This window comes from Rhinopithecus roxellana, chromosome 11 (genome assembly GCF_007565055.1).
Source record: "Rhinopithecus roxellana isolate Shanxi Qingling chromosome 11, ASM756505v1, whole genome shotgun sequence".
NCBI classification, from domain to species: domain Eukaryota; kingdom Metazoa; phylum Chordata; class Mammalia; order Primates; family Cercopithecidae; genus Rhinopithecus; species Rhinopithecus roxellana.
Window position 1 is genome coordinate 87,514,563 of NC_044559.1, and position 25,568 is coordinate 87,540,130.

At 36.9% G+C, this 25,568-nt stretch overlaps 1 protein-coding gene across 1 annotated transcript in view; it reads right to left on the reverse strand.

The window, feature by feature from the left end:
• Positions 1 to 25,568, reverse strand: part of USP6NL (USP6 N-terminal like) — a 159,116-nt gene that overhangs the window by 59,587 nt on the left and 73,961 nt on the right. Inside the window, exons 3-5 of the mRNA XM_030941165.1 lie at positions 17,864 to 17,931; positions 15,774 to 15,856; positions 8,762 to 8,801 (exon numbers count right to left, since the gene is read on the reverse strand). Coding sequence (XP_030797025.1) covers positions 8,762 to 8,801; positions 15,774 to 15,856; positions 17,864 to 17,931 — 191 coding nt within the window. The remainder of the gene's footprint in view (positions 1 to 8,761; positions 8,802 to 15,773; positions 15,857 to 17,863; positions 17,932 to 25,568) is intronic.

A 25,568-nucleotide genomic window follows, 5' to 3' on the forward strand; every position in this document is an offset into this window, starting at 1 on the left:
AGTCCATAGCTAAAGTTAAGATTAATAGGAAATGCTCTATCTAGGTAAAAAGATAAAGATATTATTTAAATTTTCCAAGACTTTAAAAGTAACCAAAATACTGTGTATTCTACAAATTTAAACAAAAAAAATTTTTTTAATGTTTTGAAATATTTTACAAAGGAACAAAAATACAACTTTGAAATTTAATTCTCTATCTTATTTTACTGAACTCTAGTATATTGATGTTTTTAGTGAGAGTTAGTTTTTTAAAAGCAAAAGTGGTTGTTTATTTATTTATGGAAAGATTAATGTGTAACGAGCCTTATGCTAAAGGAAAACTATTAAAAAAATACTAAGTACTAGTTGCTGCCCTAAGGAAATTTGACCAGGTGCTAAGGACAATGGACAAGGAACACGCTGCATTGTAGCAGGCACTGGTACTGGCAGGAAGGGCCACGCAGAAGGGGCAGTCAAATCCACCTAGGCATGCCAGAGAAAATGATCCCAAAATGAGGAACAGAGAGATTATTAGGATTTTTAATCAAATGCAATGTGCGAAAGAATGTTCTAGGCGGCCATGAGAATGCGTGTATTTTTGAGACAGCAGGGGCTGACAGCAGCTCCAAACGGTTTACAAAAGCATCAGGACACCAGGCTGCCAAACTTGGGGGAGGTCTCTTGTGTGCCCACTCAAGTGAAATTCAGGGGCAAGGCTGAGGAACAGGGAAAGTGAGATGGAAAATGCTCGCTCTTCACTTCTTTGGCTTCCAAGAGAAGGAATATTTTTTCCTAAGTACCTGGGCCCAAGAGTGTAGTAAGTATATGAATAAAAAGCAATGGAAATACAAGTCTACCCAGAAAAGGAAATCATTTTATGCTCAAGGATGCACGCTCACTGCCACCCCACGAGGTAGGTATGATCGTCACCATTGTACAATGAGGAAACAGAGGCACAAAGGGCTTAAGGGATTTGTCCCAAGTCACCCCTCTAGTAAGTGGCAGAAGACGGATTCAAAGCCAGACAGCCTGGCTCCAGGACATACACTCCGAGCCACCACATCTCTGGCTCCCATCCTGTCCTCTGCCCTAGTTCAGGCAATCATCATTCCTGGATGGAAGCAGCAGCTCCTTACTGACTGTCTGCAATCCAGCCTCAAACAGGCAGGCATTATGCTGGCAGATGGCATATATGCCTCACCACTAATATTTTTAGACCTAAAAGCAGCAGAAAATTCCAAAGAAAATCCTGAATTTAGGAAAAGTATCTCACCAATGAGAACATTTTTATAGAATTTCAATTTTAGGCATATTCTTAAAACTCTTAAATTATCTCTTTTTTACAATTTTTTATGGGTTTCTCACAAAAGATGAGCACTCATGAGCAAAAGATATTATTTTAGAATTCACATTTTTCAAAAGGCTAAGCATATTCCTCATTATATTATTAGTGATAAAATGTTGCAGATGGTTCCAGAAATATGTTTAATTTTAAAACTCAGTAGGGCACTGAAATCTAATTAATGTTTCTGCTAAATGTGACTTTAGAGAAGGCCAAGCTGTGAAAAATTAAGATTGATCTAAATTGCCATTTGGTATTTTTTGTTCTTCTGCACTTTCTCCCCTGACTTCTTCAAAGCATAATCCTTTTTTCCACCAACAGGAAAACACCAAATAGTTCAAGCCAACCCAAGAGTATAATAACATACACTTTGCCAGGAACAACCCTGCTGAGATCTTGTAGGTCTCTTACTATCCTTCATTTCTATGACCATGAATTACCAATGAATAACTTTAGGAAGTAGTCATTTTTTTAAAGGCACACTTTTGCATTCTGATGATTATTATATATACAGATTACTTTAAATGCTATACATTCCCACACTGCAAGAACAAAACACACACATACAAAAAAAAAATTTAAGGATCATTAAGTATGCTTTCTTTCCCCTACAGGAAAAAAATAAAATAAAATAAAATAATATATATATTATATAATATATAATACATATTACATATAATATCTATATATTATATATAATTGTATCTTATATATTATATATAATTATATATATCTTATATGAAATATATGATATAATATATAATACATAAAATATATATTATATATATACACACACACCCCTTGGGAAGCTACAGAATTCTAAAATTATGTATCAGTATTCAATCAAATTTAAGTGTTAACTCCATAATGTTGTCCATTTAACAATACCAAACTTGAATGCACATGACAGTCTTTTTCCCCCAACCATGAATCTATAATTCATAGATGAAATATACTTTCTCACCAAAGATGTTGAAGCTAACTATTCTAGCAACTATTTTGAAGAAGTAACTGAAAACATATTTACATGTGACAAATGTGAACTTAAGTGCCCCAGAAAAATAAGCTAAGAAATGTCATCTTGCCACAGACTCAATCACAACAAGACAAAACTGGAATATAATAGCGTATTAGAAACTCCACTTCAAGTTCAACAGAGACTTTAAAGTCGACAGTAACTGAAACTATTTTCCCAAACATGCTGCTAGTATGCTTCTGTCCCTGACATGAACTAACACCATCACTACCCAATAAGTCCTCCTTTTCTCTCACTTCCCACCCCCAAATCACACTCTGCTGGGTCCATGTTGTGTCTCCTGCTTCCATCCTGTCCTCTGCCCCGTTCAGGTAATCAGAGTTCCCAGATGAAAACAGAAACTCCCTGCTGGGATCCTTGTCTTCACTCCGGCTTCCACACCGCTACCACAACCCTTCACACATGTCCCACAACCCTTCAATGGCTACCCATTTTCTAGAAGTAAAGTTCAAATTTCTTAGCATAGCACATATGAGTAGCCTTTCAGAATGTAGCCCCAATTTACCTTCTAGTTCTATCTCCTGCTACTTCTGTGATCTGGCCACCCTGAACTATTTGTCATTCCCATACACAATGCATTTTCAGCTTTTGTGACAAATGTTTCCTATTTGTCTCCCTGTGATTTTCTCACCATCATTTGGTAAAATCCTACGCATCCTCTCAAGACCTAGGTCAAATGTCCAATGCCTGGAAACATTCCCAGTTCTCCCCATGTTCCAAGCATGTTCCAAGGAACAAAACCAACTGTTCCCTTAGCATTCCATGGCATGGATTCAAGACCCAGACGACCTGGGTTCAAATCTGAGTTCTGTCCCATGCTGTTTCATTTGGGGGCAAACTACTTAATCCTTCTGCACCTTAATTGTCTCATCTATAAAATGAGAATTATTTTGATCATTGTTACAGCACCTAACATCTGTGTTCTAGTTGGCCTAAATGCCCAAACTGTATTATCAATGTATGAACTCCTTGACTATAGAGACTGGGTATGTTCGTGTTTTTATCACCTAATACAGTGGTTGTTATATAAGAAAAGTTAAACATTTAAAAATTAAACAGAATTTACATAAGAAAAAAAAACTGAACACTATGAAGGAATTAATAACATTCTGTGGTCTCAAGGTGGAGGGGTGGGAAGTAGAATGAATATGAACAGACAGATTGAAGCCAGAATGTTATTTCTGATAGCAATGTGATCGCTGTAATACAGAAGTAACCAGAAGTTAATAATATCCCGTATGTGGCAGAACGGTAGAAATGGAATTATTCCATCATGTGGGTAACACTTTTCAAAGTGTTGCCAAAAGGCAGAGCTGCTGATGTTAACAGCCTATGTGAAACTGATATTAAATAATTCTGTTGGCTTCATACACAAACATCTTACTTCTCTCAATTTGTATTTTGAAATATTTCAAACCTACAGAAAAGTTGAGAGAATAGCATGTCACATACTTATAAATGCTTCATGAGATTCACAGATTATTAACCTTTTGCTAGATTTCATTTATACTGTTTGGGTTTTTAGGAGTAACTGATCATTAGAAAATCACGACATGAAGTTCATCCCTAAATATTTCAAGTACGTATTGCCTAAGAACGAAAACACATTATCCCTACATGATTCCAGTACCATTATACCCAAGAAATTTAAAACTGATTATTACCTCATAAAGAGCCCATACACCAAACTCCCCACTTGTCCCAAGACTGTCCTTTACAGTAAGCTGTTTTTTTCTGTGGTGTGGGCAACTCGGAATCCAATCATGCATTCTGCATTGCCTTTGCTGCCATGTCCCCAAAGTGCCCTGGCCTTTGTCTTCGATGACACTGACGTTTTGAAGAGTCCAGGCCACACTATCTGGCGTGGTGTGATTGGCTCCTCTGGATTTTAGCAGGATTATCACCCAATTATGTTGTCTTTCCCACCACATCATATCAGATGCACATGATGCCAAGCTGTACCACTTTCAATGATGATGCTCCAGTTTCATCATTCAGTAAAGGTATTTGCCCAATTTTTCCATTAATAGAGAAATTCCCTTTTGTAGCTAATAAATAATCCATGTGATATACTTTGAGACAGGGTGCATGTCGTGTTCCTTAACAACTCTACCCAATGGTCTCATCATCCATTGATGATCCCTACCTGAATCAATTATGACTGTGATGGTGGTAAAATGGTGTTTGGGTTTTTTTTCTATCACTCCTTCTATATTATTAAATGACATTATTAACTTTGGACATTAAAAAGTTTCTTTTCTAGCTTCTCCCCTTTCAATATCGCTATAGTCTAAAGAATTATTTGATTTCATGTATTATAATCCATTATCATTATTATTCTTTTTGAACCTCAAACTGTCCCCTGGGAGGTGGGTTAGACTACTTCCCGTCTGAGTGGTAATTTCTCCCCTTCAAATTTGTCCTTTTGATATGCCCTATCTGTCTTTTATCAGTTTTTAGTGTTCTGGTACAAAATGATTTTTGGCCCACCTTATACTCTCCCTATCTCAACCTGGAATCAGCCATCAGTTCAAGAATCTGGGATTCCCTTTAGTGGAGAGGATGTTCAAAACTAAATTTTGCGCACTGGATGTGCTTCTCACCAATGAAATTTTTAAAATTGTATAGAAGATCCTGACATAAGAAAGTTCTACTTCTCTCAGAATGTCAGAGCTAACACACAGCCAAGGAAAATAATGCAAAGGCCATCATCTCCACTCTACTCCCTCTGCTATCTCTCCATTACCTCTTCTGGCTAAGAACATGCTACACTGCTGTATACTTTTCTTCACATGAGCTGATTCCAGGGAAGAGCTCAACTTCTGTTTAAAGTTTATGATATCATACCCTATTGTCTTAAGTTGATGTTGCCTCTAAGTCAGAACTGGCCTCTCCTACTGGGGCAAGGAGGGTGGAAGGATTAAAACTGGGACCAATATCTTCTTTGTTACCTCTCAACCTCCAGTGATCCGAAACTACATTTTCAACCCTGTACAGGACCAGCTGAACAGTAAGTACTCAATAATTGTTTGTTGAATCATCTACATGGCTTTGTCTTCTATCTGGTCCCAGGCCCTTCCCACTATTAACATGGCTAATAATTCAGATAGTAAAGGCTAGGCACATACACAATTCATGGATGGATATTACATAGCCTTCTCTGTAGAATAAGAAATCTTGGGATTTGCTCAGATTCAAGTCTTCAGATGCTTTAATGGATCTATTTGAACATTAGTGTGTATTGCGATATAATAAGAACTATATGATCTCTACCCCAGTTCCCTCTTGGAGGTCGTGGGAACCTCTAATTTATAGCCCCTCACAGGTGATAACCTGAGGCTTTCAACTGGCTTCGGATGTGACAGGCAATCTTACGGAAGTGAGCTCTTAACCTGTGAGATCTGCACCTACTCTGGTTAGTGGCAGAATTGAGTTAAATTGTAGAAAATACATTTATGTACACTTGGGGAAAAACCAACACATATCTTGGTAACCAGAAGTATTCTGTGCTGTGTCAAGTATGAGAGTAGGAAAAACAGTTTGGTTTTTCCCTATCTTACAGTTTGTTTTTTGTTTCAGTTAGGACTCGTGAGTGAGGACAAAGTTGATGGGAGTCAGGCATGCCTAGACCTCACCAGCAGAGGTCAGAAGAAGACAGGAAGCACAAAAAGAAATGTGTCTGTTTTTACAGAACACCCTGACATTGGAAAGTCTGTCAGTCACGTATCTTGAATAAGATTTCATATTACATTATATTAAGATTTTTTTAAGATATAAATAGGTTCCAATATTCTATACACAATGCAAAAGATTGCACTACATGAAGGGATAGCTGAATCTATGAAAATACATAGTTTTACGTATCTGTTCCTCCTTATTAAAATCATCAATAAGCTCAATGAAACAATATAATCCATTATTAATACTGTTCTCTACAGAGTAAATATAATGTTTGTTTATGTGCTTAAGTGCCTGTTTGGGGGAAACCAAAGCACTTAGTAAACACCAATACTAATCCTCTTAGGAAGGACTGTATACTACTCTTCTTATTTTAAACAGAGAACTGCCTTATGTAAAATAACACATTGGCAAAGCTGGAAGGAAAGCTGTGATTACCCGACTATGTACTAGTGTACAAGTCTTCCCCAATGGAAATAAGAGCATGCTTCAAGAGCATACACTTGAATGCAGCAAGACTATCATTTCTAGATTTTATTCCATTTTTAAAATGTAAACTTTTTTTTAATTCATTTCCTGGAAATAGCAGAACTTGGCTACTAGGACTAGGCAGTCACCATAGAACACAAGAACTTAACTCAAACCTGAAGAACTTGGGGGAAATCCTGATAAACTAAGAGGTTTCCAGTCTTAGACTGTTTTGCATGTGGCTAAGTTCTCATTCCACTTTAAAGAAACTGAAATTGTAAAAGGCAGTATGTCATATTAGTGCAGTTTCCATACAAAAGGCCTTAGGGAAACCCAATCAACAGCCTCTGAATCCTGTCCCCACCCCCAAATAAAAGATTGATAAGTGAATATAAAGTTATATCTTATTTTAAAATAAATTACTAAGGTATGCATAGATCATTTTTTAGTGATTTCTCATTAAATTAAACTTTTTGGAGAAAACAATCAATTAATTATAAGACTAACTGCATTAAGAGGTCATTTACTGTATAGGCACGTCTCTTAAAAAACTAATAAAAAATTTTGAAAAACAATATTCCTCAAGCTTGCATCCTTCTGTGTCTGGTATTTCTTCTTTTCTTTACTGCCGCATTTATTGAATCATTTAAATCACTGATCTGAAGACTTTCAAACTTTCTGGACCAGGAAATCACAAAAGGGGGAGGGGAGTGTTGGAGAGAGAAGTCAATACTGGATTGCCAGATTTTTATTTTGCCAAATGTGGATATCTTTTGTTAAAGATATCTTCCAACTCTTCCTGATTTCTCAAATAAAAGACACTGTAACACTTGAAGGGACAATCTCTGGCAGTCTTTATGTCAATATATTTAGTTTTATAAAGAATTCATTACATTAATTCAGCCCAAAAGAGAGATCACAGTCAGAGGGTGGGAACAAATCCTTATGTTCCTATTCAAGGTGGACTGCCACAAAGTTCACAGGGGCAGCATTACTAAGTTCTCACCCTTAGTCATTACTTCCTTCTCAGTCATTCCTCAGCAACAAAGAATCTGCCTTTCCCCTCCACCTGCACTACCACTGCATTTCACATATACTATGGCCCCACCAAGCCACCAGTCATCTCCTACCTGTTGTCATACTGGATTTTCCTGTAGTCACTGGATGTGAGCTTCTCCAAGGCAGAAACTATGTCTTATTTAATCCTAGCATTCTATACAGAACTAGGCCAGTGCTTGATACACAGTTGCTATTCAATAATGTAGATATTAAAAGAAAGATATTCATTTGCTGAAACCTCTAGGTCATGATACTGAGAGAGAACCAAGCAGTCACAAAAGAATTCAACTGCAGGTCTGCCTATAGGGTTCTCTATATACGTAAAATGGCAATTTCATCTACATCTTAAGGTTTTGCTACAGTTTTGATTTTCAGAAAAGTTTGATATCAGGAAGATTTTCTAAAATATTTTTCAAATTCCAATTCCAATTTCACCTTCATTATCTGAAATTCAGCCCCTTGTCCTTATCAAACATATATGAACTGATAAAAATCCCAGTCAATACCCCCACTTTCATTCTACAGTTCATTTTTTGGTACAGAAAAAGTGGGGAGAAGAAGGGAGATTTCAAGCAACCTTAAAACATTCTGTCACTACTTCAAAGGCATGCCTGGGTGTGAAACCAGTTCCTTGCTATGTATAACAAGGAAAGATTTTAAAATGTTGACAAGTTTACTATGTAACACTTCTCTAAGTACTTAAAATACTAAAATACTGACCCACAGAAAATGATTTTGGTTCTTGTAAGAAATTTACTACAATCTCATCGAACAGTCATGTTTCAAAGAGCTGCTGGTCTAGAATGGTGCTTTATTTGCCACAGGGTACATGAGAATCACTTGTGAAGCCTTTAAAAATTACCTACTGAGAGGCTCCTCCCCAGAGAGGCTGATTTCATAGACTGAGGGGGGACCTGGCCAGCTGTGCCCTCAAAGCCTCTCTGTTCTGAAGCACACCTAGATTGGGACCTGCCAGTCTAGAATGAAGTCTTTCAAGCACCTATCAGAATCTCCTAAAATCTCCTAAAATTATTTTACCATTATTACTATCTTACAGTGACATAATGAGGTCCAAAATCTAACAATGACTGTACCATTTCCATATAATATGGCACTTAAAATCACAAACGTGGTCAATTCTATTCTTCTAACAAAGGCAATTCACCAGTAACTGTAAATAAATCAAGAGCGGGACTTACCCGTTCCACAGCTGCATTATGATCTGGGAGCGCCTCCTCACTGCAGAGGAAAAACAGTATTATATGAAATTGTTGAAATCAAAACAAACTTTTAAAAGCTCATACACTTATAGGTATATAAGATATACAATACTTATTTGTCATCACAAGAGGTACATAAGTTTCCATTCGCTGAATTCATTATGAAACAATAGCTACTCTAGAACCACAGGGCACCCCCATCTTCAAAATCCAGCGCTGAACTGTCAAATACAGTAGCCACAAGACACATTTATTAATAAAAGAAAAAACTAACATTAAAATTTAATTTACTTTAACACTGAGTTAGTCTCACTAGGCACAGTTCAAGTGCATGAATGTCACGTAGCTAAAAGCTACCATATTGAACAGTACAGATATAGAACATTTCCATCACTGCAGAAAGGTCCACTGGACAGCAATGCTCCAGACTAGGAGTGAGCAAACTTCTTCTAGCAGGATAAATATTTAAACAGTAAGTATTTGAGGCTTTCTGGGCCATACCATCTTTTTCACAACTATTCAGCTCTGATGTCATAGTACAAAAGCAACCACAGACTCTACGTAAATCAAGTGTGGCCCTGTTCCCACAAAACTTTTACAAAAATAGGTGGTGAGCTGGATCTGGTCCACAGGCCACAGCTTGCCACCCTCTGCTTTAGACCACCACCTCCACTCTTGGTTCAAACTACGGTCTATAACCAATGATTGTTTAAAAAAATAGCATAAGGAACAAACTGCCTCCAATAGACTTGTGAATTTAAAGAGAAAACTTTATTCAGTACAATAAAGAAGGCTTGGCTGGGTGTGGTGGCTCACACCTGTAATCCCAACACTTTGGGAGGCTGAGGCAGGCGGATCACTTGAGGTCAGAAGTTCAAGACCAACCTGCCCAATATGGTGAAACACCATCCCTGCTAAAAATACAAAAATTAAACAGGCATGGTGGCAGGTACCTGTATTCCCAGCTACCTGGGAGACCGAGACAGGAGAATCGCTTGAACCCAGAAGGTGGAGGTTGCAGTGAGCTGAGACCGCGCACACTGCACTCCAGCCTGGGCAAGAAGAGCAAAATTCGATCTCAAAAAAAAAAAAAAAAAAAAAAAAAAAAAAGGAAGAAGAATGCTTCACTGTCAAAATTTCAAGAGATTATTTTTTAAATATACACTAAAAGATCAAATTCATTTCTGATATATTTGTGATATTATCTCTAATATAAAATATTCTGAGATTCTTGTATTAACTGTCAGTAATATAAAAACCACATGCTATTCACAAACAAAGCTATGCACTTTGAGTAGCCTTCTCAGTAGTACTGTTTTGGCAACACTATGTTTATATTCTTGCCTTAGTTTCTCGTGAGATCAAATAATATACTACCTTGAAGAGCATGATACAGCAGTATTCACCAGTTCGGTATTTTCAAAGGCATTCTTTTTCTACTATGAGGAGTCCTTAGGTGAACGATTACAACTGCCACAAAACTAACAAAAAAGAGTAACAGCCAAAAGAGATCTTAGAGAGTCCAAATCTCTCATTTCACAGATAGTAAAACTAATATTTTCACTTAGTCACTCAGCCTAACAGAGAGATGTTTAGCACTAATTCAGTGGGTTCAACTTCAGACAGACAAGATCTTAGACCATGCAGAAGTATATGAAGAAAAGGGATGGAGGCTGAGAAAACAATTCTCAAGAAGAAACAAAACTGATTAAAAATAAAAAAGTCTTCAGACCTCATAGATGGATGACAGAGTAAGTATGTGGTCCAGCTTTCCTATATAGATGTTCTGGCATGATTTCTCCATGTCTAAAACTTTTCGTGAAGAATCTGCTGTGTGCATACCAATCTCCACAGAGCTTTTCCCCCTCAAGACTCTGCGCCAGCACAGGCTTAACTTTCACACCCTTCTGAGGACGACACTGCTGCTGCTTACCAAGAGCTCCCTGTAATGTCCAGAACACGCACGTTGGCATGCGGGAAGAGTTCAGTAAATGGTGCTGAATGAAGGTATGAACAGGAGGATGAACACATGCCTGCAGGCATGGATGCATCCTTACCGTGCCTCCTAAATATCCTCCAAGTGAAGGAGAAAAAAGAAGGACCACAATCTGGGCGAATGCACAGAATTCCTTTAGGTCAGCAAACTATGGTGCATAGGCCAAATCTGGCCCACTGTGTGTTTTTGTAAAGTTTTAATGGAACGTTGTCACATTCGGCCATGAATGTGTTGTCTCTGGTTGTTTTCATGCTGCAACAGCAGAGTCGAGCAGTTGTGACAAAGACTGTATGACCTACAAAGCCAAAGATTCTTCATATCTGGCTCTTTACAGAAAATGTTTGACAAACCCTGCCTTAGAGAACAAGAGCTTAAGGGCACCTAAAGGCTGCTTTAAGAAAACACCAAGCTGATAGCAAGTACCTATATCTCACAGAAATACAAAAAACTAGCCGGGCGAGGTGGCGGCCGCCTGTAGTCCCAGCTACTCGGGAGGCTGAGGCAGGAGAATGGCGTGAACCCAGGAGGCGGAGCTTGCAGTGAGCTGAGATCCGGCCACTGCACTCCAGCCCGGGTGACAGAGCGAGACTCCGTCTCTTAAAAAAAAAAAAAAAAAAAGAAATACAGTAAGGGAAAACCATAAGACAGTCATCCCTAGAAAGAGAGAGACCTTAACTAGATACATTGTTTATCTACTCTTAAACTTTGAAAGTATTACTAATTAGAGTTTATGTGCCTATAACCTCTCAACAGCTAGGTGGAGTATTCATGTTAACTATAAGATGAACTTTCATTGGGAAACATAAAAGTTAACTTGTTAAAATTAATAAGTTGACTATATTGCTATATTGACTAAATTTTATTTTTGTTTTTAAAGTAAATTTTATCTAAGTTTAAATTTAACCCAGTCAAAATTTTTAGGATTGGTAGAAAGAGTTCTCAAGTCTTTGTAATCAAAATTATATATATATATATATATATTTTTTTTTTTTTTTTTTTTTAGACGGAGCCTTGCTCTGTCACCCAGGCTGGAGTGCAATGGTACAATCTCCGCTCACCACAACCTCCATCTCCTGGGTTCATGTGACTCTCCTGCCTCAGCCTTCCAAGTAGCTGGGATTACAAGCGTGTGCCACCACGCCCGGCTAATTTTTTGTATTCTTAGTAGAGACGGGGTTTCACCATGTTGGCCAGGCTGGTCTCGAACTCCTGATCTCGTGATCTGCCTGCCTTAGCCTCCCAAAGTGCTGGGATTACAGGCGTGAGTCACCGTGCCCGGCCAATGATATTCTTTAAAAACAAACACAACTTTATTCTGCATATCATATACAGTCATTTTATACAGTCATAGTAAACTACATTTATATTTTATAAATATACACATTTTGATAAGTAGCTGAAAATCTGAAGTTTGGTATTAATTTTTATCTTCTTTATTTCTGGTATGACTTCCTTCTAATTCTTCTATTAATAATTTGTGATCTAAATACATTATCTTTCATCATCCACATACCAAACATTCTTTGTTAAGTAGACTAGCAGTGACTATTTTTGATTAAAATGTTAGTTCTCCAACTTCTTCCTTAAACAAGCTCTGTTTCTCCATTCTCCAGCTTTACCTCCATCATGGCACACACTGGGGAGAACGCCTCACTGTTGAGTACTAAACAAACAGGTTGCTCATCTAGCAGAGCTCAGTTGGTTTGGTAACAGCCTTCATATTTATTGTGTAATCTATTCCAAAACCAAGTTGTTCTATATTTGTTAATTACTGTCACTCCACATATAATAACAGGTAATTTAAGCTTCTAAAACTGTAATTAGATATAAACTCAGGCAACAAATATTACAAAGTTATTTTTGCCATTTTATTGTATTAACATTGACACTTAAAACCCAATTTCATTGCAGAATGAATCAAAAAGTCCAAAGAACTAAGACAGTAGGGAAAAAATGCTCTTTTGATCAAGGTGTGACAGGGAATAATATCTAAATGCTTACACCAAGTGATTTTATTCAATAGTGCATAAAACTCCAGTCTGTGGTGACAAGCAATAAAAACCACTAGTAACAGTATCTGGAGAAAATGTTTTACTTAAACTACTCATTGTACTAAAAATCACTGATTTTGGTGAAATGTATTAAGGCTTGATATTACCCTAATATCTATTTCTATGCTTCATTATGTTCATTTGTGTTGCCTGTTTTAGGACCACATCAGGGAGTAAATTAAATTAGTGTGATAGTATAAGAACGAGTACCAATCTACTTTATTTTTAAAAAAGCAGTGAGCTTAGCTATCTTAGTGCATATCTCAATAGCAGTGTTCATTTCAAACAGCATCCTTCTCTTTTTCCCTCGTTTTCCCCCTTTAACTTTCTTTCTAGGAATTTCAAAGCACTTGTTCTGTATTTCTCTTATTTAAAATACAAGAAAGCAGCAACAGGCAGCATACTGTAGCAGTTCAGAACGCAAGCTCTGCAGGAAGACTGCCAAGGTCCACACCCTAGAGCTGACACTCACTGTCAATACAACGTGGGCAAGTTACTTGAACTCTGTGCTTCAGTTTCATCACCTAAAAAGAGGAAGACAAAAACAGTACCTACCCCAAAGAGCTTTTCAGGGGAATAACTGAATTATTCCATGTAAAGAGCACAGAACAGTGCTCAGCACACGGTAAGTGTACAATAAATATTAGCACTTTTTCCCCACTAGACCCAAATGGACCTTAGCACAGACAGTGAAAAAACAAATACAAAAGAACTGACTGCAATATTCAGATTGCCAAATACAGACTAGGCTCCTGGGTCAGAACCACTTATTTCACGATTGTAATAGTTCAAATACGGTTTTATACCCAGAAATGCTTCTCAGTAGACAAGAGTCAGAGAGACCGGATGCTTTCACTGGGGAATGTCTTCCCACCCAACTATCACAAGTGTGGACAAATCAGTGGATCCACATTTGCAGGCATATTTCATGAAATTTCACCGGCACCTATATTCATTATCTTACAATTTCATTTTTGTATGCCTTTCAGATTTGTGAATGCAGTTTTTTCTTAAAATTCATTTTAACTTGATGGTATGTTTTCAATTCCCCCAAATTAATGGACTGTGTATGTGTGATCACATGGGTGTGTTTAAATGTTAATAATGTACTTGTGCAATTAGAATTTTACATTGGAATCCAGAATGCTAAAAAGCCAAATATAGCATTTGCCAGTTAAAAAAAAAAAAAAAAACTACCTCTTGTTTCTAGGGCCCAGCTCATGTTGTTTTAAGCAATTAAGAAAAGAAAAGTTAGGTAATTAATAGATCCTTTTTGGAATGCACGGGTTTCCATATGTATTTTAAACCATACTGGACCATCTTACGATTTAAAAAATAAAAATAAAAAATCTGGTATAGTTGTTCATTCCCAACAAAATCACTTGGGAAGGTCAAAATCAGCTGAGGTGTCTCCTATCTTTTGAATCAAAATCTAGGAAAGACCTGGAAATCTATTTAAACAATTTCTCAGCTGATTCTAATGTGCAGGCAAGTCTGGGACCCACTGGTGTTACTAGTCTTAACGCTTAAATTGTCTTCATACCCCAGATCTAAACACTAACCCACACAAATATGCAATCATTTCTTGTCACATTTGTAGCCAAGTTTGATTTTTTAAAAAAGTAGGGGTGGAGGTTTAATTTAAGAACAGTATTTCCATCACAGTTAAATATTGCTGTTAGTCTAGTGAAGTTCAAAGCCTTCTGATTATAGAGGTGGGAGGATTGCTTGAGGCCAGGAGTTTGAGAAACAGGGCGAGACCTGTCTCTACAAAAATAAAACAAAGTTTTCTGATTATAACTACTCAGAAGAACATTTCAGATAGCTAATGTCATTAGGTATAATAACACTTAATATTTGTCCAGAACTTTATAAAGTATTCTTATATTTTACTTTTTCAAAGCCTCAAGTACACCTGAAGGTACATAAAAAAAGGTATATAAACTAATTCCTGTTTTAAAAATGAAGCACAAAATGGCTACATGACCAGAAAACAGTAAAGCCACAAGAAGAGCACACATTCTCCAGCTCCAGGAACTGTTTCTGTTTGTTGGCTGGTTGGTTTTACTGTCAGAAAAACATAATACAACAAAATAAATTCTAGACTCAAAGAAAAAAAAAAGGAGAAAATAAGGTCAGAGGACTGTACATTACTGTGAACTATACAAAAAAATGAATGTTTTTCCTTCAAACTTTAATTATTTAGTATAAAATAAGCAGCCCTGGCTTTTTTTTCCTATTGATAATAAATGAAATTGGAAAAGAGCACAGTTGAATGAAAATTTAGTTAATCTTTAAATTGTATGGAACCAAAGTATAAAGATGACTAGAAGTCTCTAGCCTGTAGGAATCTGATTAAACAATACCAGAACCAGAACAGACAGATTCATATCATGTGCAGGATGTTTTTAAGGATCCAAATTATTTTAACTGCTTTCCTTTATGTGATCTAGGCCTCTCTCAACTCTTTATACAACATATGCAGGATGAATGGAATTAATTTTCAGAAGCAATATTATGAATACATTTATAACTATAAGGAAGACGAATGGCATTTCTTTACAAGGCTAATTTTTAGGCTGCATAACACTAAAGTTCGAATTGCTATTTATTTTTAAAATGCACTGGTACAGAATGAAATGTTTTATAATTATTTTTAAATACAAATTATCCATTTGCATTTAACTCTGTTGAATTATTAATATCATCTACTGCACTTAATGTTCTTACTAAATTGCAAAAAATATTAAAAATTATATTCTTAAACATAGTTAAATTTTAATCACAGAGTTGTTTAAAAACCCAGGAATTTAGTACCAAAAAGCATATTGTAAGACTATTCCTTATTCACAGCAATTATATTAAAAATAAAGAAAATCAGTATAATAGGTGACCACAGAAACATTATAATCAAAAAAGCAAGCTTTCAATCTATGCGACTTACTGTAAAAAGCCAAATCTATCTGTGACTTTGTAAACAAGGTAATCAGCATCTTCCCAAGGTTCAATCTCTGCACCTTCTCGTCCCTAAAATAAGGCACAAAATAGGTGTTAATCAGTTTACAAAACTGTATAATTTTTTAAAATAAAAGGACGAAGAAATAAAAGCTATTTTTAACGTATTATTAAAAATAAGAGTTGGAAGTGAGGCATTACAAGCCTTAACTTCTTCCCCCCTTTAAACCCAACTATTTTTGACAAGATAAACACTATTTCCTAGTTATGACTCTGGAAGGTGCTGTGTGTCAGCAGCAGCTGATGCGGAGCTGAGCCGGGATCAGGCCAGGGTTCCTTGGGGAAGCTGATGAGGAAAGAAGAGCGATGGGGATGAGAAGCCACTCAAGAAGAAACTGCCGAACCTTACGGTTCTAGACCAAACGTCTCAGAAAAAGAGATTTTTTTTTTTTTTTTGGCCTTTTTATGTCAACTCCCCAGAGAAGCAGGCAGAGAAGCTCCTCGTCTATTTCTTTACTTCACAGCTATGCCAGCCTGAAACTACTCTTGCCAAGGTCAAAAATGACCTTCCAGCTGTCAGATCTGCTGGACGCTCTTCAAGCCTCATCTAATGGATCTCTGAAGCGTACTTGTCAGTGTCGCTCACTCCCTCTTCCCAACTCCTGTGACGTCGTGCTCTCACAGTCTCCTCGTGCCCCGCCAACTCTTCTAATGGCTTTTTCATGGGTAACTCGTCATTGATGGTGTGCTCAGAGTTCAGTCCACAGCCTGCTGCTCTTCTTAATCAAGGTATCATTTACTCTTAGACTATTAACTAACACTGATCAGTGCAGAAACCCCAAATATAACTATCTATACAAGTCCCTCAAATTTCAGACTCAAACTCCCAACTGTCTTGTGGACACCTCCATCTGTCTGCTTGTGTGTTCTCCTCTCAGTACACTGTGAGCATCCTGTAGGCAAGGCAAGGAGTGCTGCCACTCACTTCTATGAATCCCCAAGGCCTAGCATGATGCCTGGCCTGTGTTAACTGTGTGGGGAAAAAACTGCACACAAGCATTTGAATGACAGTGACACTGGTTCTAAATGAGTGAAGCAGTTAAATAAGTTAACTAAGTTTTTCATGGACTAAAATAAAACCTCATCACAATGAAGGAAACTGTGTTTGATGTTCCAAAAATGAACTCTGGGAACATAACTGCTGAGCACCACCTGTATGCCTCATGGAAGCAGGGCACAGTGCAGGTGGCTTTCTATGATTTAATCTCCTGTTATCCTCACAAATAATCAAAAGGAACAAATATATAATTACAAGCAAGTGAAACAAATACAAAACATGACATTTATAAATCACTGCTAGGACTCATTATAAACCTCAGGAGGTAAGTTATAAGGAGGTATGTCAATTGTCAATAACTGTGATTTTCTATAATATCAAAAAACAGATTCCATACCAACATAAGGATAAAATGCTAAAGGAAATTCTACATGCTTGTATAAATCTAAGATCCATGGCAAATTTATAATAGATGTAAATTATGAACGCAATGGATATGTAATTCCATACACTTAACTTAGTCAAGTATTTATTAAGTGCCTAGTGTAAATCAGGTAATGTCCTAGGCATTTAGGATACAAAAGTAAATCAAACAAAAGAAATTCCTGCCTAGAATGTAGAGTCTTGGCAGGTGTACAGAGTGCTGGGGTTCAGGGGCATTAAACAGGGAGGTGGGAGGTCAGAGATCTCAGTAAGACAGTAGCATCTGGGTGAAGATCCGAAAGATGTGAGGCAATGAGGCATGAGGATATCTGGGACACAAGTGTCAGAGGCAGAGGCAACAGCCAGTGCAAAGGCCTTGAGGCAGGAGGAGCAAGCCTGGTGTGCTGGAGGAACAGCAACAAACTGAAGTGGAAAAAGGTGGAAGAAAGGAGATGAAGTCAGAGAAGAAAGATGACTTCTATGTCCCCATGAAGTAAACAAACTGCTTCTGTAATTTAAGCTCTCCAAAAAGCAAATCCATTTCTATTTATATGGTTTTTCTAATAAAACTCACTCAAAGTGTAAATATGGATACTTACTCTGTCATATTTAGCAACTATTTCAGCTCGCTCCTGGGCAAGTTTGAGTGCTACATCCTGGTCTGAATCTGCAGAGAAGACATCAAATTTAGATGAACTGTTATTGAAAGAATCATAAAGCTAATTAATTATGAAACTAAGACATAATAAAAATAAAACAAAAAATGAATACTGCCTAAAATGACAAATCAACAAAATCAAATAAAAGGATAAGTTAAGTATTTGTAACTACAACTTTGTAATAGCAATACATGTAATATTCAATAAAAAAGCAAGTTTATTAAGGCATAAACTTGGCACACGATAAATCTTATCCTTCATGAATCAATACTGGATCTAAAATTTCATAGAAATTGATGTTAAGTAGAAACTGAAACTGAAAGCTCTAAGTTTTCAGATGAAGCCCACTTGGGTAGAAGAGACGAACATTCAAAAAGGCTTTTAAAAAGTAAAGGAAATTGGATCTCCACAAAATAAATTAGCACAAGATACAATATTTATTTTACATGAATCAAATATGTCTTTGGCCTTTTAGTTCTCTTTATCAACAGCCTCAACTGCTATAACAATCTCCTAACCGGTCTCTAGGCCTCTGGTTTTATCATGTGTGTGTACACACACACAGACACACACACACACCCTTCATCCTTATTAACACTAGGAGACTTTCAAAAACATAAATCTGACAACAAAAGTCTAGATCGTAACATGAAATAGTATGAATATATACCATAAGCTTTTTAAAAAGATCAATAACAGACTACATAAAAGGCATCTCTTACCAAAAAAAAAAAAAAGCATTCTAAGAGAAAATTAGGCAAAGGTTATGAGCAAGAAATTCCCAAAAGTAGCAACAGCAGTAACAACTGTAGCAACTATATTGCATTCTTATTAAGTGCCTGGTAGACAGTAAGATGCTGCCAGGCGGCAAATACTGTGCTAAGCACTTTACCCTGCCTTATCACATGACACTCTAAGGTAGGCATCATTATGAATCCTACACCAATGATAAAAAAGAGGCTTAGAGATTTTAAGCAACTTGTCCACAGGCATAAAGCTAGTAAACAGCAAAGACAGTTTTCAAATCCAGACAGTCTTGACTCCACAGCCCACAATTTTAATTACTACTTTATAAATATGATTACATGAAAAAGGACTTCCAGTTACAGATGGCAGATGGAACACATGCTTTTACCTCCATTTCTCCTAAAACCCCACTAAAATGGCAACTATAGGGATTCTTGAAATCCCCTCCTCAAAGCAAATGGTGGTTCCTAAGGAGAGGTGGGGTTAAAACCAAGGGAGCTGAGTAAAGGAAGTCAAATCCCTTAAAGTTGAAGGGACATGCATGTGTGTAGCAGAGCCAGGTGCAGGGTGGAAAACCAAATCCTCATTCTCCAAAGCAGGAAACCAACAGAAATGCCAAAAACAGAAGATGCACAAAGCAGCAATACTGGCATGTTACCTAGTGCAATGGAGGCACACAGGAAAAGAATCAGCCAGGGCAGTGGAGAGTGCTTACTTCTATGGAGCAGGCAGTGAAAAATACAGGAGTCTGCTATTTTCAAAGTAAGTCTTACAGATTGCTGAATCTTTAAGCCAAATATCGGTCTGATAAAAATAAAATCTAAAATGAAATCAAGACATAGAAAAAAAATCAACCTCATTAATAACTAAAGAAATACAAGTTTCAAAATATCACTTTGCACCTATTCAGACTAACCAAAAAATGCACTGATAATACTCAATGTTGACAACAATGTGAGGACATCGCAGTTCCTTACAATGAAGATAAACATATAAATATATAAAATCTTTCTGGAAAGTAATGTGATAAGTATAAAAAAATCTGAAAACAGACATATCCTTAAGCCAGCACTACCGCCTCTATAGATTTATGCCAATGAGATCATCAAACAAGCACAAGGTTGTTTATAATAGCAAAAATAGCAGAGTGGGAAGTTGTAAATTTGTAAAAGCTTATTTGAAAAAAAAATGTTTATGTCACTGCTTTTCCCAGTTAAACTACAAAATGTGAATATGCTTTCCTTTGGGGGGATATGTGGATAACTAAACAGAGTGATTCAGTAAAAGAAAAATACAGATGAGTTATTCAGATTTTCACCGTGAATTAATGCAAACAGAAGTCTGAGATAATCAACTCAATTACATACACATTCACTATCCTACTTTAGACTTACAAGCCTTTGTCAATTCCTTTTTTCCTCTTCTGTTGCCCAATTTTAAAACATGATACTCACACATCTACCAAAGCATGGGGAAAGCAAATTAACAGAAATTAAAATCAAGCTGGGTGTGGTGGCTCACACCTGTAATCCCATGGCAGGGAGAACACTTGAGGCCAGGAGTTTGAGACCAGCCTGGCCTACATGGCGAAACCTCGTCTCTACTAAAACTACAAAAATTAGCTGGGCATAGTGATGCCTGCCTGTGGTCCCAGCTAGTTGGGAGGCTGAGGCAGGAGAATCGCCTGAACCCAGGAGGCAGAGGTTGCAATGAGCTGAGATCGTGCCACTGCACTCCAGCCTGGGTGACAGAATGAAACCCTGGCTCAAAAAAAAAAAAAAAAAAAAAAAATTAAATTCAAATTAAGAGAATCTGACTACTTATGAAACTCCATTTCTATTATCAGAACTGCAAAGCATTAATTTCTTTGGTAATTAGGCCAAATTCAATAGATGAATGCTTTACTGAAATGTCTTTTATACCAGTCTCTTATTCCTGCTACCAGTCCTAGGCATCACAAGTATATTTCCAACATAACAATGAAAAGTTTAAAAGTGTAAAGGCAAGGGCTGGGCTTGGGAGGTGAAGACACAACATATCCCAAGAAAATGTCATTGTGGCAAACTATAAAATATAAAGCTTTACATAGATCACTGTCAGTCTATAGAGACTTCCGGAAATACTGGACTTCTTATTGGAATCGGATGAAATTGTATCCTGATTTTTTGGGAGAAGTATGATGTACTTTAAAATGATCAGAACAGTTAACTCTAAAGCAAATAAATAAATTCTCAATCTTTAAACTCCCTTAGAAATTTCTTATCCCTGAGTTTTCCCATGGGGAGAAAATTTTATAATATTAATGTATGTATTCTAAAAGGAGAGTGAATTTAAAGCCAAACGCAGTTTAGAAAATATAGCCAAATCTGTTTCTTTGAGGAAACTAAATGAAAATGTTAATCTTAGCCAATATTCAGTTTAGAGACATTATTTTAAAATCTGCATTGCAAGGCACACAGTAATAAGCAATATCCTTAGGTAGGGTTTGCTATAATTGTGGCTTATACTATCCGGTCTGAAGTTTATTAAGAATTACACTAGAATACTTCCTTTGGTTTCATTCTGATTACTTATTTAGAAATTCTGTTGAAAGAGTCAACAGTGTGCCCCAAAACAGTGACTGCAAATGATTATCAAAAGTTGTCTTGTGTCTGTGTGCAAATGTGAACAAAGTTCCAGGCACCTATAAACAACGGCAGCTGTGTTGGTTGGTACTTACGTCACATCATTATCAAATAAAAATTTAATCAGGACATTATCCCAACAATTCACACCCCATGTTTACGCTCTCCTTGTATGATAAATCCATAAATAAAAGTTTGTATGATAAATCCATAAATAAAAGTTTGTATGATAAATCCATAAATAAAAGTTTACTTGGAAAAATGTGGTTTGAAATACAATACCACTTGTTGCCAAAATATTACAGTAATTAAAGAGTAATGAGTGTTAAAATAATTGTAGCTGAAGAAAAAGTTCCTATTATTAAAAATAAAACCATGTGCAGAAATATGTAGATCAACTATTTTATTTTTTTCTTTTCTTTTTTTTTTTTTTTTTTTTTTTTTTTTTTTCTTTTCTCACTCTGTTACCCAGACTGGAATGCAGTGGTATGATCTCAGCTCACTGCAACCTCCACCTCCCGGGTTCAAGCGATTCTCCTGCCTCAGCCTCTCAAGCAGCTGGGACTACAGGCGTGAGCCACTCACCTAACTAAATTTTGTATTTTTAGTACAACATGGGGTTTCACCATGTTGGCCAGGCTGGTCTCAAGCTCTTGACCTCAGGTGATCCACCCACCTCAGCCTCCCAAAGTGCTGAGATTACTGGAGTGAGCCACCGCACCCGGCTTAGATTAACTGCTTTAAATATCAGTCCCCTCATTTCACCAGGATGTTTGTTTAAAAAAAAAAAAAAAAATTACATTATCCAAGCCAAATTAAATCAAAATATTTTTATGATTTTTATATGTAATGTAACAAAGTTTCAAAGTAAAAGAGGCATATTTTAAGCAATAAGGATCAGAAGATACTTGGATACTCAAATGTGCAGGAAATACTCAAGTATACAGGAAAATATCTCAGCACAATTTATGGGAGAAAATAATCACATTTTTTAAGAAGCATTTTAAAAATTCACAACTATACAATTCTAATATGACCTCTTTTTCCATTTAATCTGCCAACAACTTTTAAGAATCCAGTATCCTCCTGAATTATATGCTTTAAAAGCAGGCATTGTATCTTAATGTCACTAAATTAACACCAAAGTTGCAATGAAAAAATTCATACAAAGTTACTAAATTTCATTTCCAATAAAACAAAATTTACAGCAGACCATTTTTCCTAGAGTACATTTTGACAGATGAATGTTAAAAATATAAACAACATCAATTTTTAAAGTACTTTACCCTTTGTGAGATAATCAGTCTGGCCCTGGGAGTTAACAACAGCTTCAGTCCTCATAGAGTAACTTATCTATTCCAAGATTTCATTATTATTTTATAGTTCTCGAACACACCAAGAGTGCTGCTAGGTGGTACCTCACACATTCTGCAACTAATTAAAACAAAGAAAGGCAGAGGCAGCTCTACTTTAAACTATCTGTGAAACAAGCACAAGAAGAAAAAGTTTGAGATGCATTCTGTCTTCTTCTAAGGGAGAAAAAAAACCTTGCTGTGGTTACACAGACTATATATTTTCAAACAAAGCTGATCATTGTTGAGGGTGAAAATACGCCTTTCAGGCTACATCCCAACTATGAGGCACACCAGCCTACACCAGCATTCCATCTGATTAACAAACAGCGGCTTGAAACAAGCAGCTTCATAATGTGCCTTCATCTTGTGTCTCAATATTAGCCACTTTCTTATTTCTTATTAAAAATAAAACCTGTCATAGAGCAACAAAAAAAATTTTATTTAAAACATTAAACTAAAGCTAACCAGAAATGCTCCTCTCCTCAAATACATTTTATATCTTAATGTAATTTTTAATAATAATTCTTAATGTAAAAATTGTAGCCTCTGTTTCAGCCCTTATTTCAGACAGGAAGCAAAATACATGCTAAAGTAGTGGTTTTGGACATTTTTAACAAACCACACACACATACAAGTAAAACAAATGTTTCATGAAACAATATGTACTACAAGTACTGGAAGATGGCACTATGAATTTTTCCATTCTGTTTTATTTATTCCTTCCTTCTTCCTTTCATTGTTTCTCCCTTTCTCTTAAATGGGTATACAATTTGGAAACCATTTTGCAAAAGTAACATCCCCGTTAGAGGCATGCCTATGAACATTAATCACACTTAACTGGACACTAATAAATTAAGTTTATGCTCAGCTTAAGCCAGGTGTAACATTCAACTAAAGCAAAAGATCTCAGAAGTTTAGAGGGGGAAAATTTCTCAAGCCATATAACAAGGAATAAGAATTAGACTGGTGTCAAACTTCTAATCAGTTAGAAGATAATGAAACACTATTTCCAAAGTTATGAGCAAAAAATTATGTACTTGGAATTCTATACCAATCATGAGAAAAAATAAAAAAAAATTTAGATATCACAAGGTGTGGTAGCTGAAGACTGACCTTCTGCCCCGCCAAGGATGTCTGCATCCTAACCCCTGGAATCCTGTAAATGTTGCCTCAGATTGCAAAAGTGATTACAGATATAATTCAGCTAAGGATCTTGAGTTTAGGAGATTGCCCTGGATCATGCAAGTGGGCCCAGTGCGGTCACAAGAATCCTTCTGAACAGGAAGCAAGGTGGTTAAAGGAGGGGCAGGCCGTGTGATGGTGGAAGCCAGACGCCACCAGCTAAGGAAAGCAGGCAGCCTTCAGAAGCAAGAAAAGGCAAGGAAATGGATTCTCCCCTAGCGGCTCCAGAAGGAACCAGCCCTGCTGACTTTGGCCCAGAGAAACTTCATTTCAGACTTCTGACCTCCAGAACCCATTAAATGATACATCTGTGCTGTTTAAGCCACCGAGTTTGTAGTAAGCTGTTACAGCGGCAGGAAAACACAAGGATTCAAGTTTATTGCCCATGAAATGTCTCTTGAAAAAGAATTTGAGAGTTTCTATAGAAAAACAAAACAGCAACAGGAAGAACTAACAAAGACGCTCCTTGACCAAACTTTGGGCAGGCTCCTTTGAGCCCTCTTCTTGACTAGGCCTCTACGTCAGCCTTGTCCTGTCTTCAGCCTGCCTAGCCCAGCTGTAGCAAGAATCCTGCTAAGTCAGTTTAGCAAGAATCCCCCCACCCTTCATATCTGATTAGCCTAGATATCTGAACAGATTCCTCATCCCTCACCCTTGATATCTGGTCACCCTGGCCGGTCTTCAGCAAGAATCTCGTTATGTCGGTTGAGCCAGAATCCCCCTACACTTGACGTCTCTCCTCTTAGTGATTTTCCATCACCTACCTTCTTGCTCCGCCCATTGGCTATCCATCTCCACTTGTCCTTGGTGCGTGCAGAGTTGAGCCTGAACTCTCCACTATTTTAATAGTCCTGATACCGACTGCAATGGTCCTGAATAAAGTCCACTTTCTCTTTTCAGCAAGAGTCAGAATAATTCTTTTAAACAAAATAAGAAAGAGAGGCAAAAACAGGATCTGTAACATTGCCGCAGGCCAAAATTAGACATTTCCAAATGCCAACTGTGTAGCTGCATAGAGAGCAACCTGTCTACATTAGAGCAAGAAACATAAGGTGTCTTAGAAGAAAGTGGATTCCAGGCAACACATAGATCATGAGTATAGTAGTGATACAGTAAAAGCTTACACATAAAGACATCAAACAGAGTGTAAGGGGGCTATTAGAAATCTGAAGACAAGCAATTAATAGAGTGAGAAAAGTCAGTGTGATATGACATAAAATATACAAAGGGACATGGCTGTGACCTTGATAGTATATGAGAAAAGTGAATTCATTTGACCTTGACATCTTCAACATTAGGATTATGTTTCCTTCCCTACATACCTCATCATAATACTTGAAATTGAAGTAAATGATATTGACACTATTATGATTATGTAAGAATTGTATTGGCTATTAATGTTCACAATAAAATATAGACAATGTCTAAAACTGAACCCTGATCTGCACACACACTCCCCACTCCAAACCTAAGCCCCCACTTTCTAGAAGCAATCACTGTTAGCTGCCAAAAATATTCTCCACACTATTCAAGAATCTGCATGTATTCATGAACACCCACAAATATTAAATCTTCCATTTTATTAAAAAACTAGGATCGTTCTAAAATATACACCTCTTTTTCACTTAACAGTACATCTTGTACTGTTAACACCTATAGATCTACCCGGCAGTGCCCCTAAAAGTTAACAACCATTTCTGCAGGAAGAGGCAGAGACAATGGGCCCCATTTGTGGCA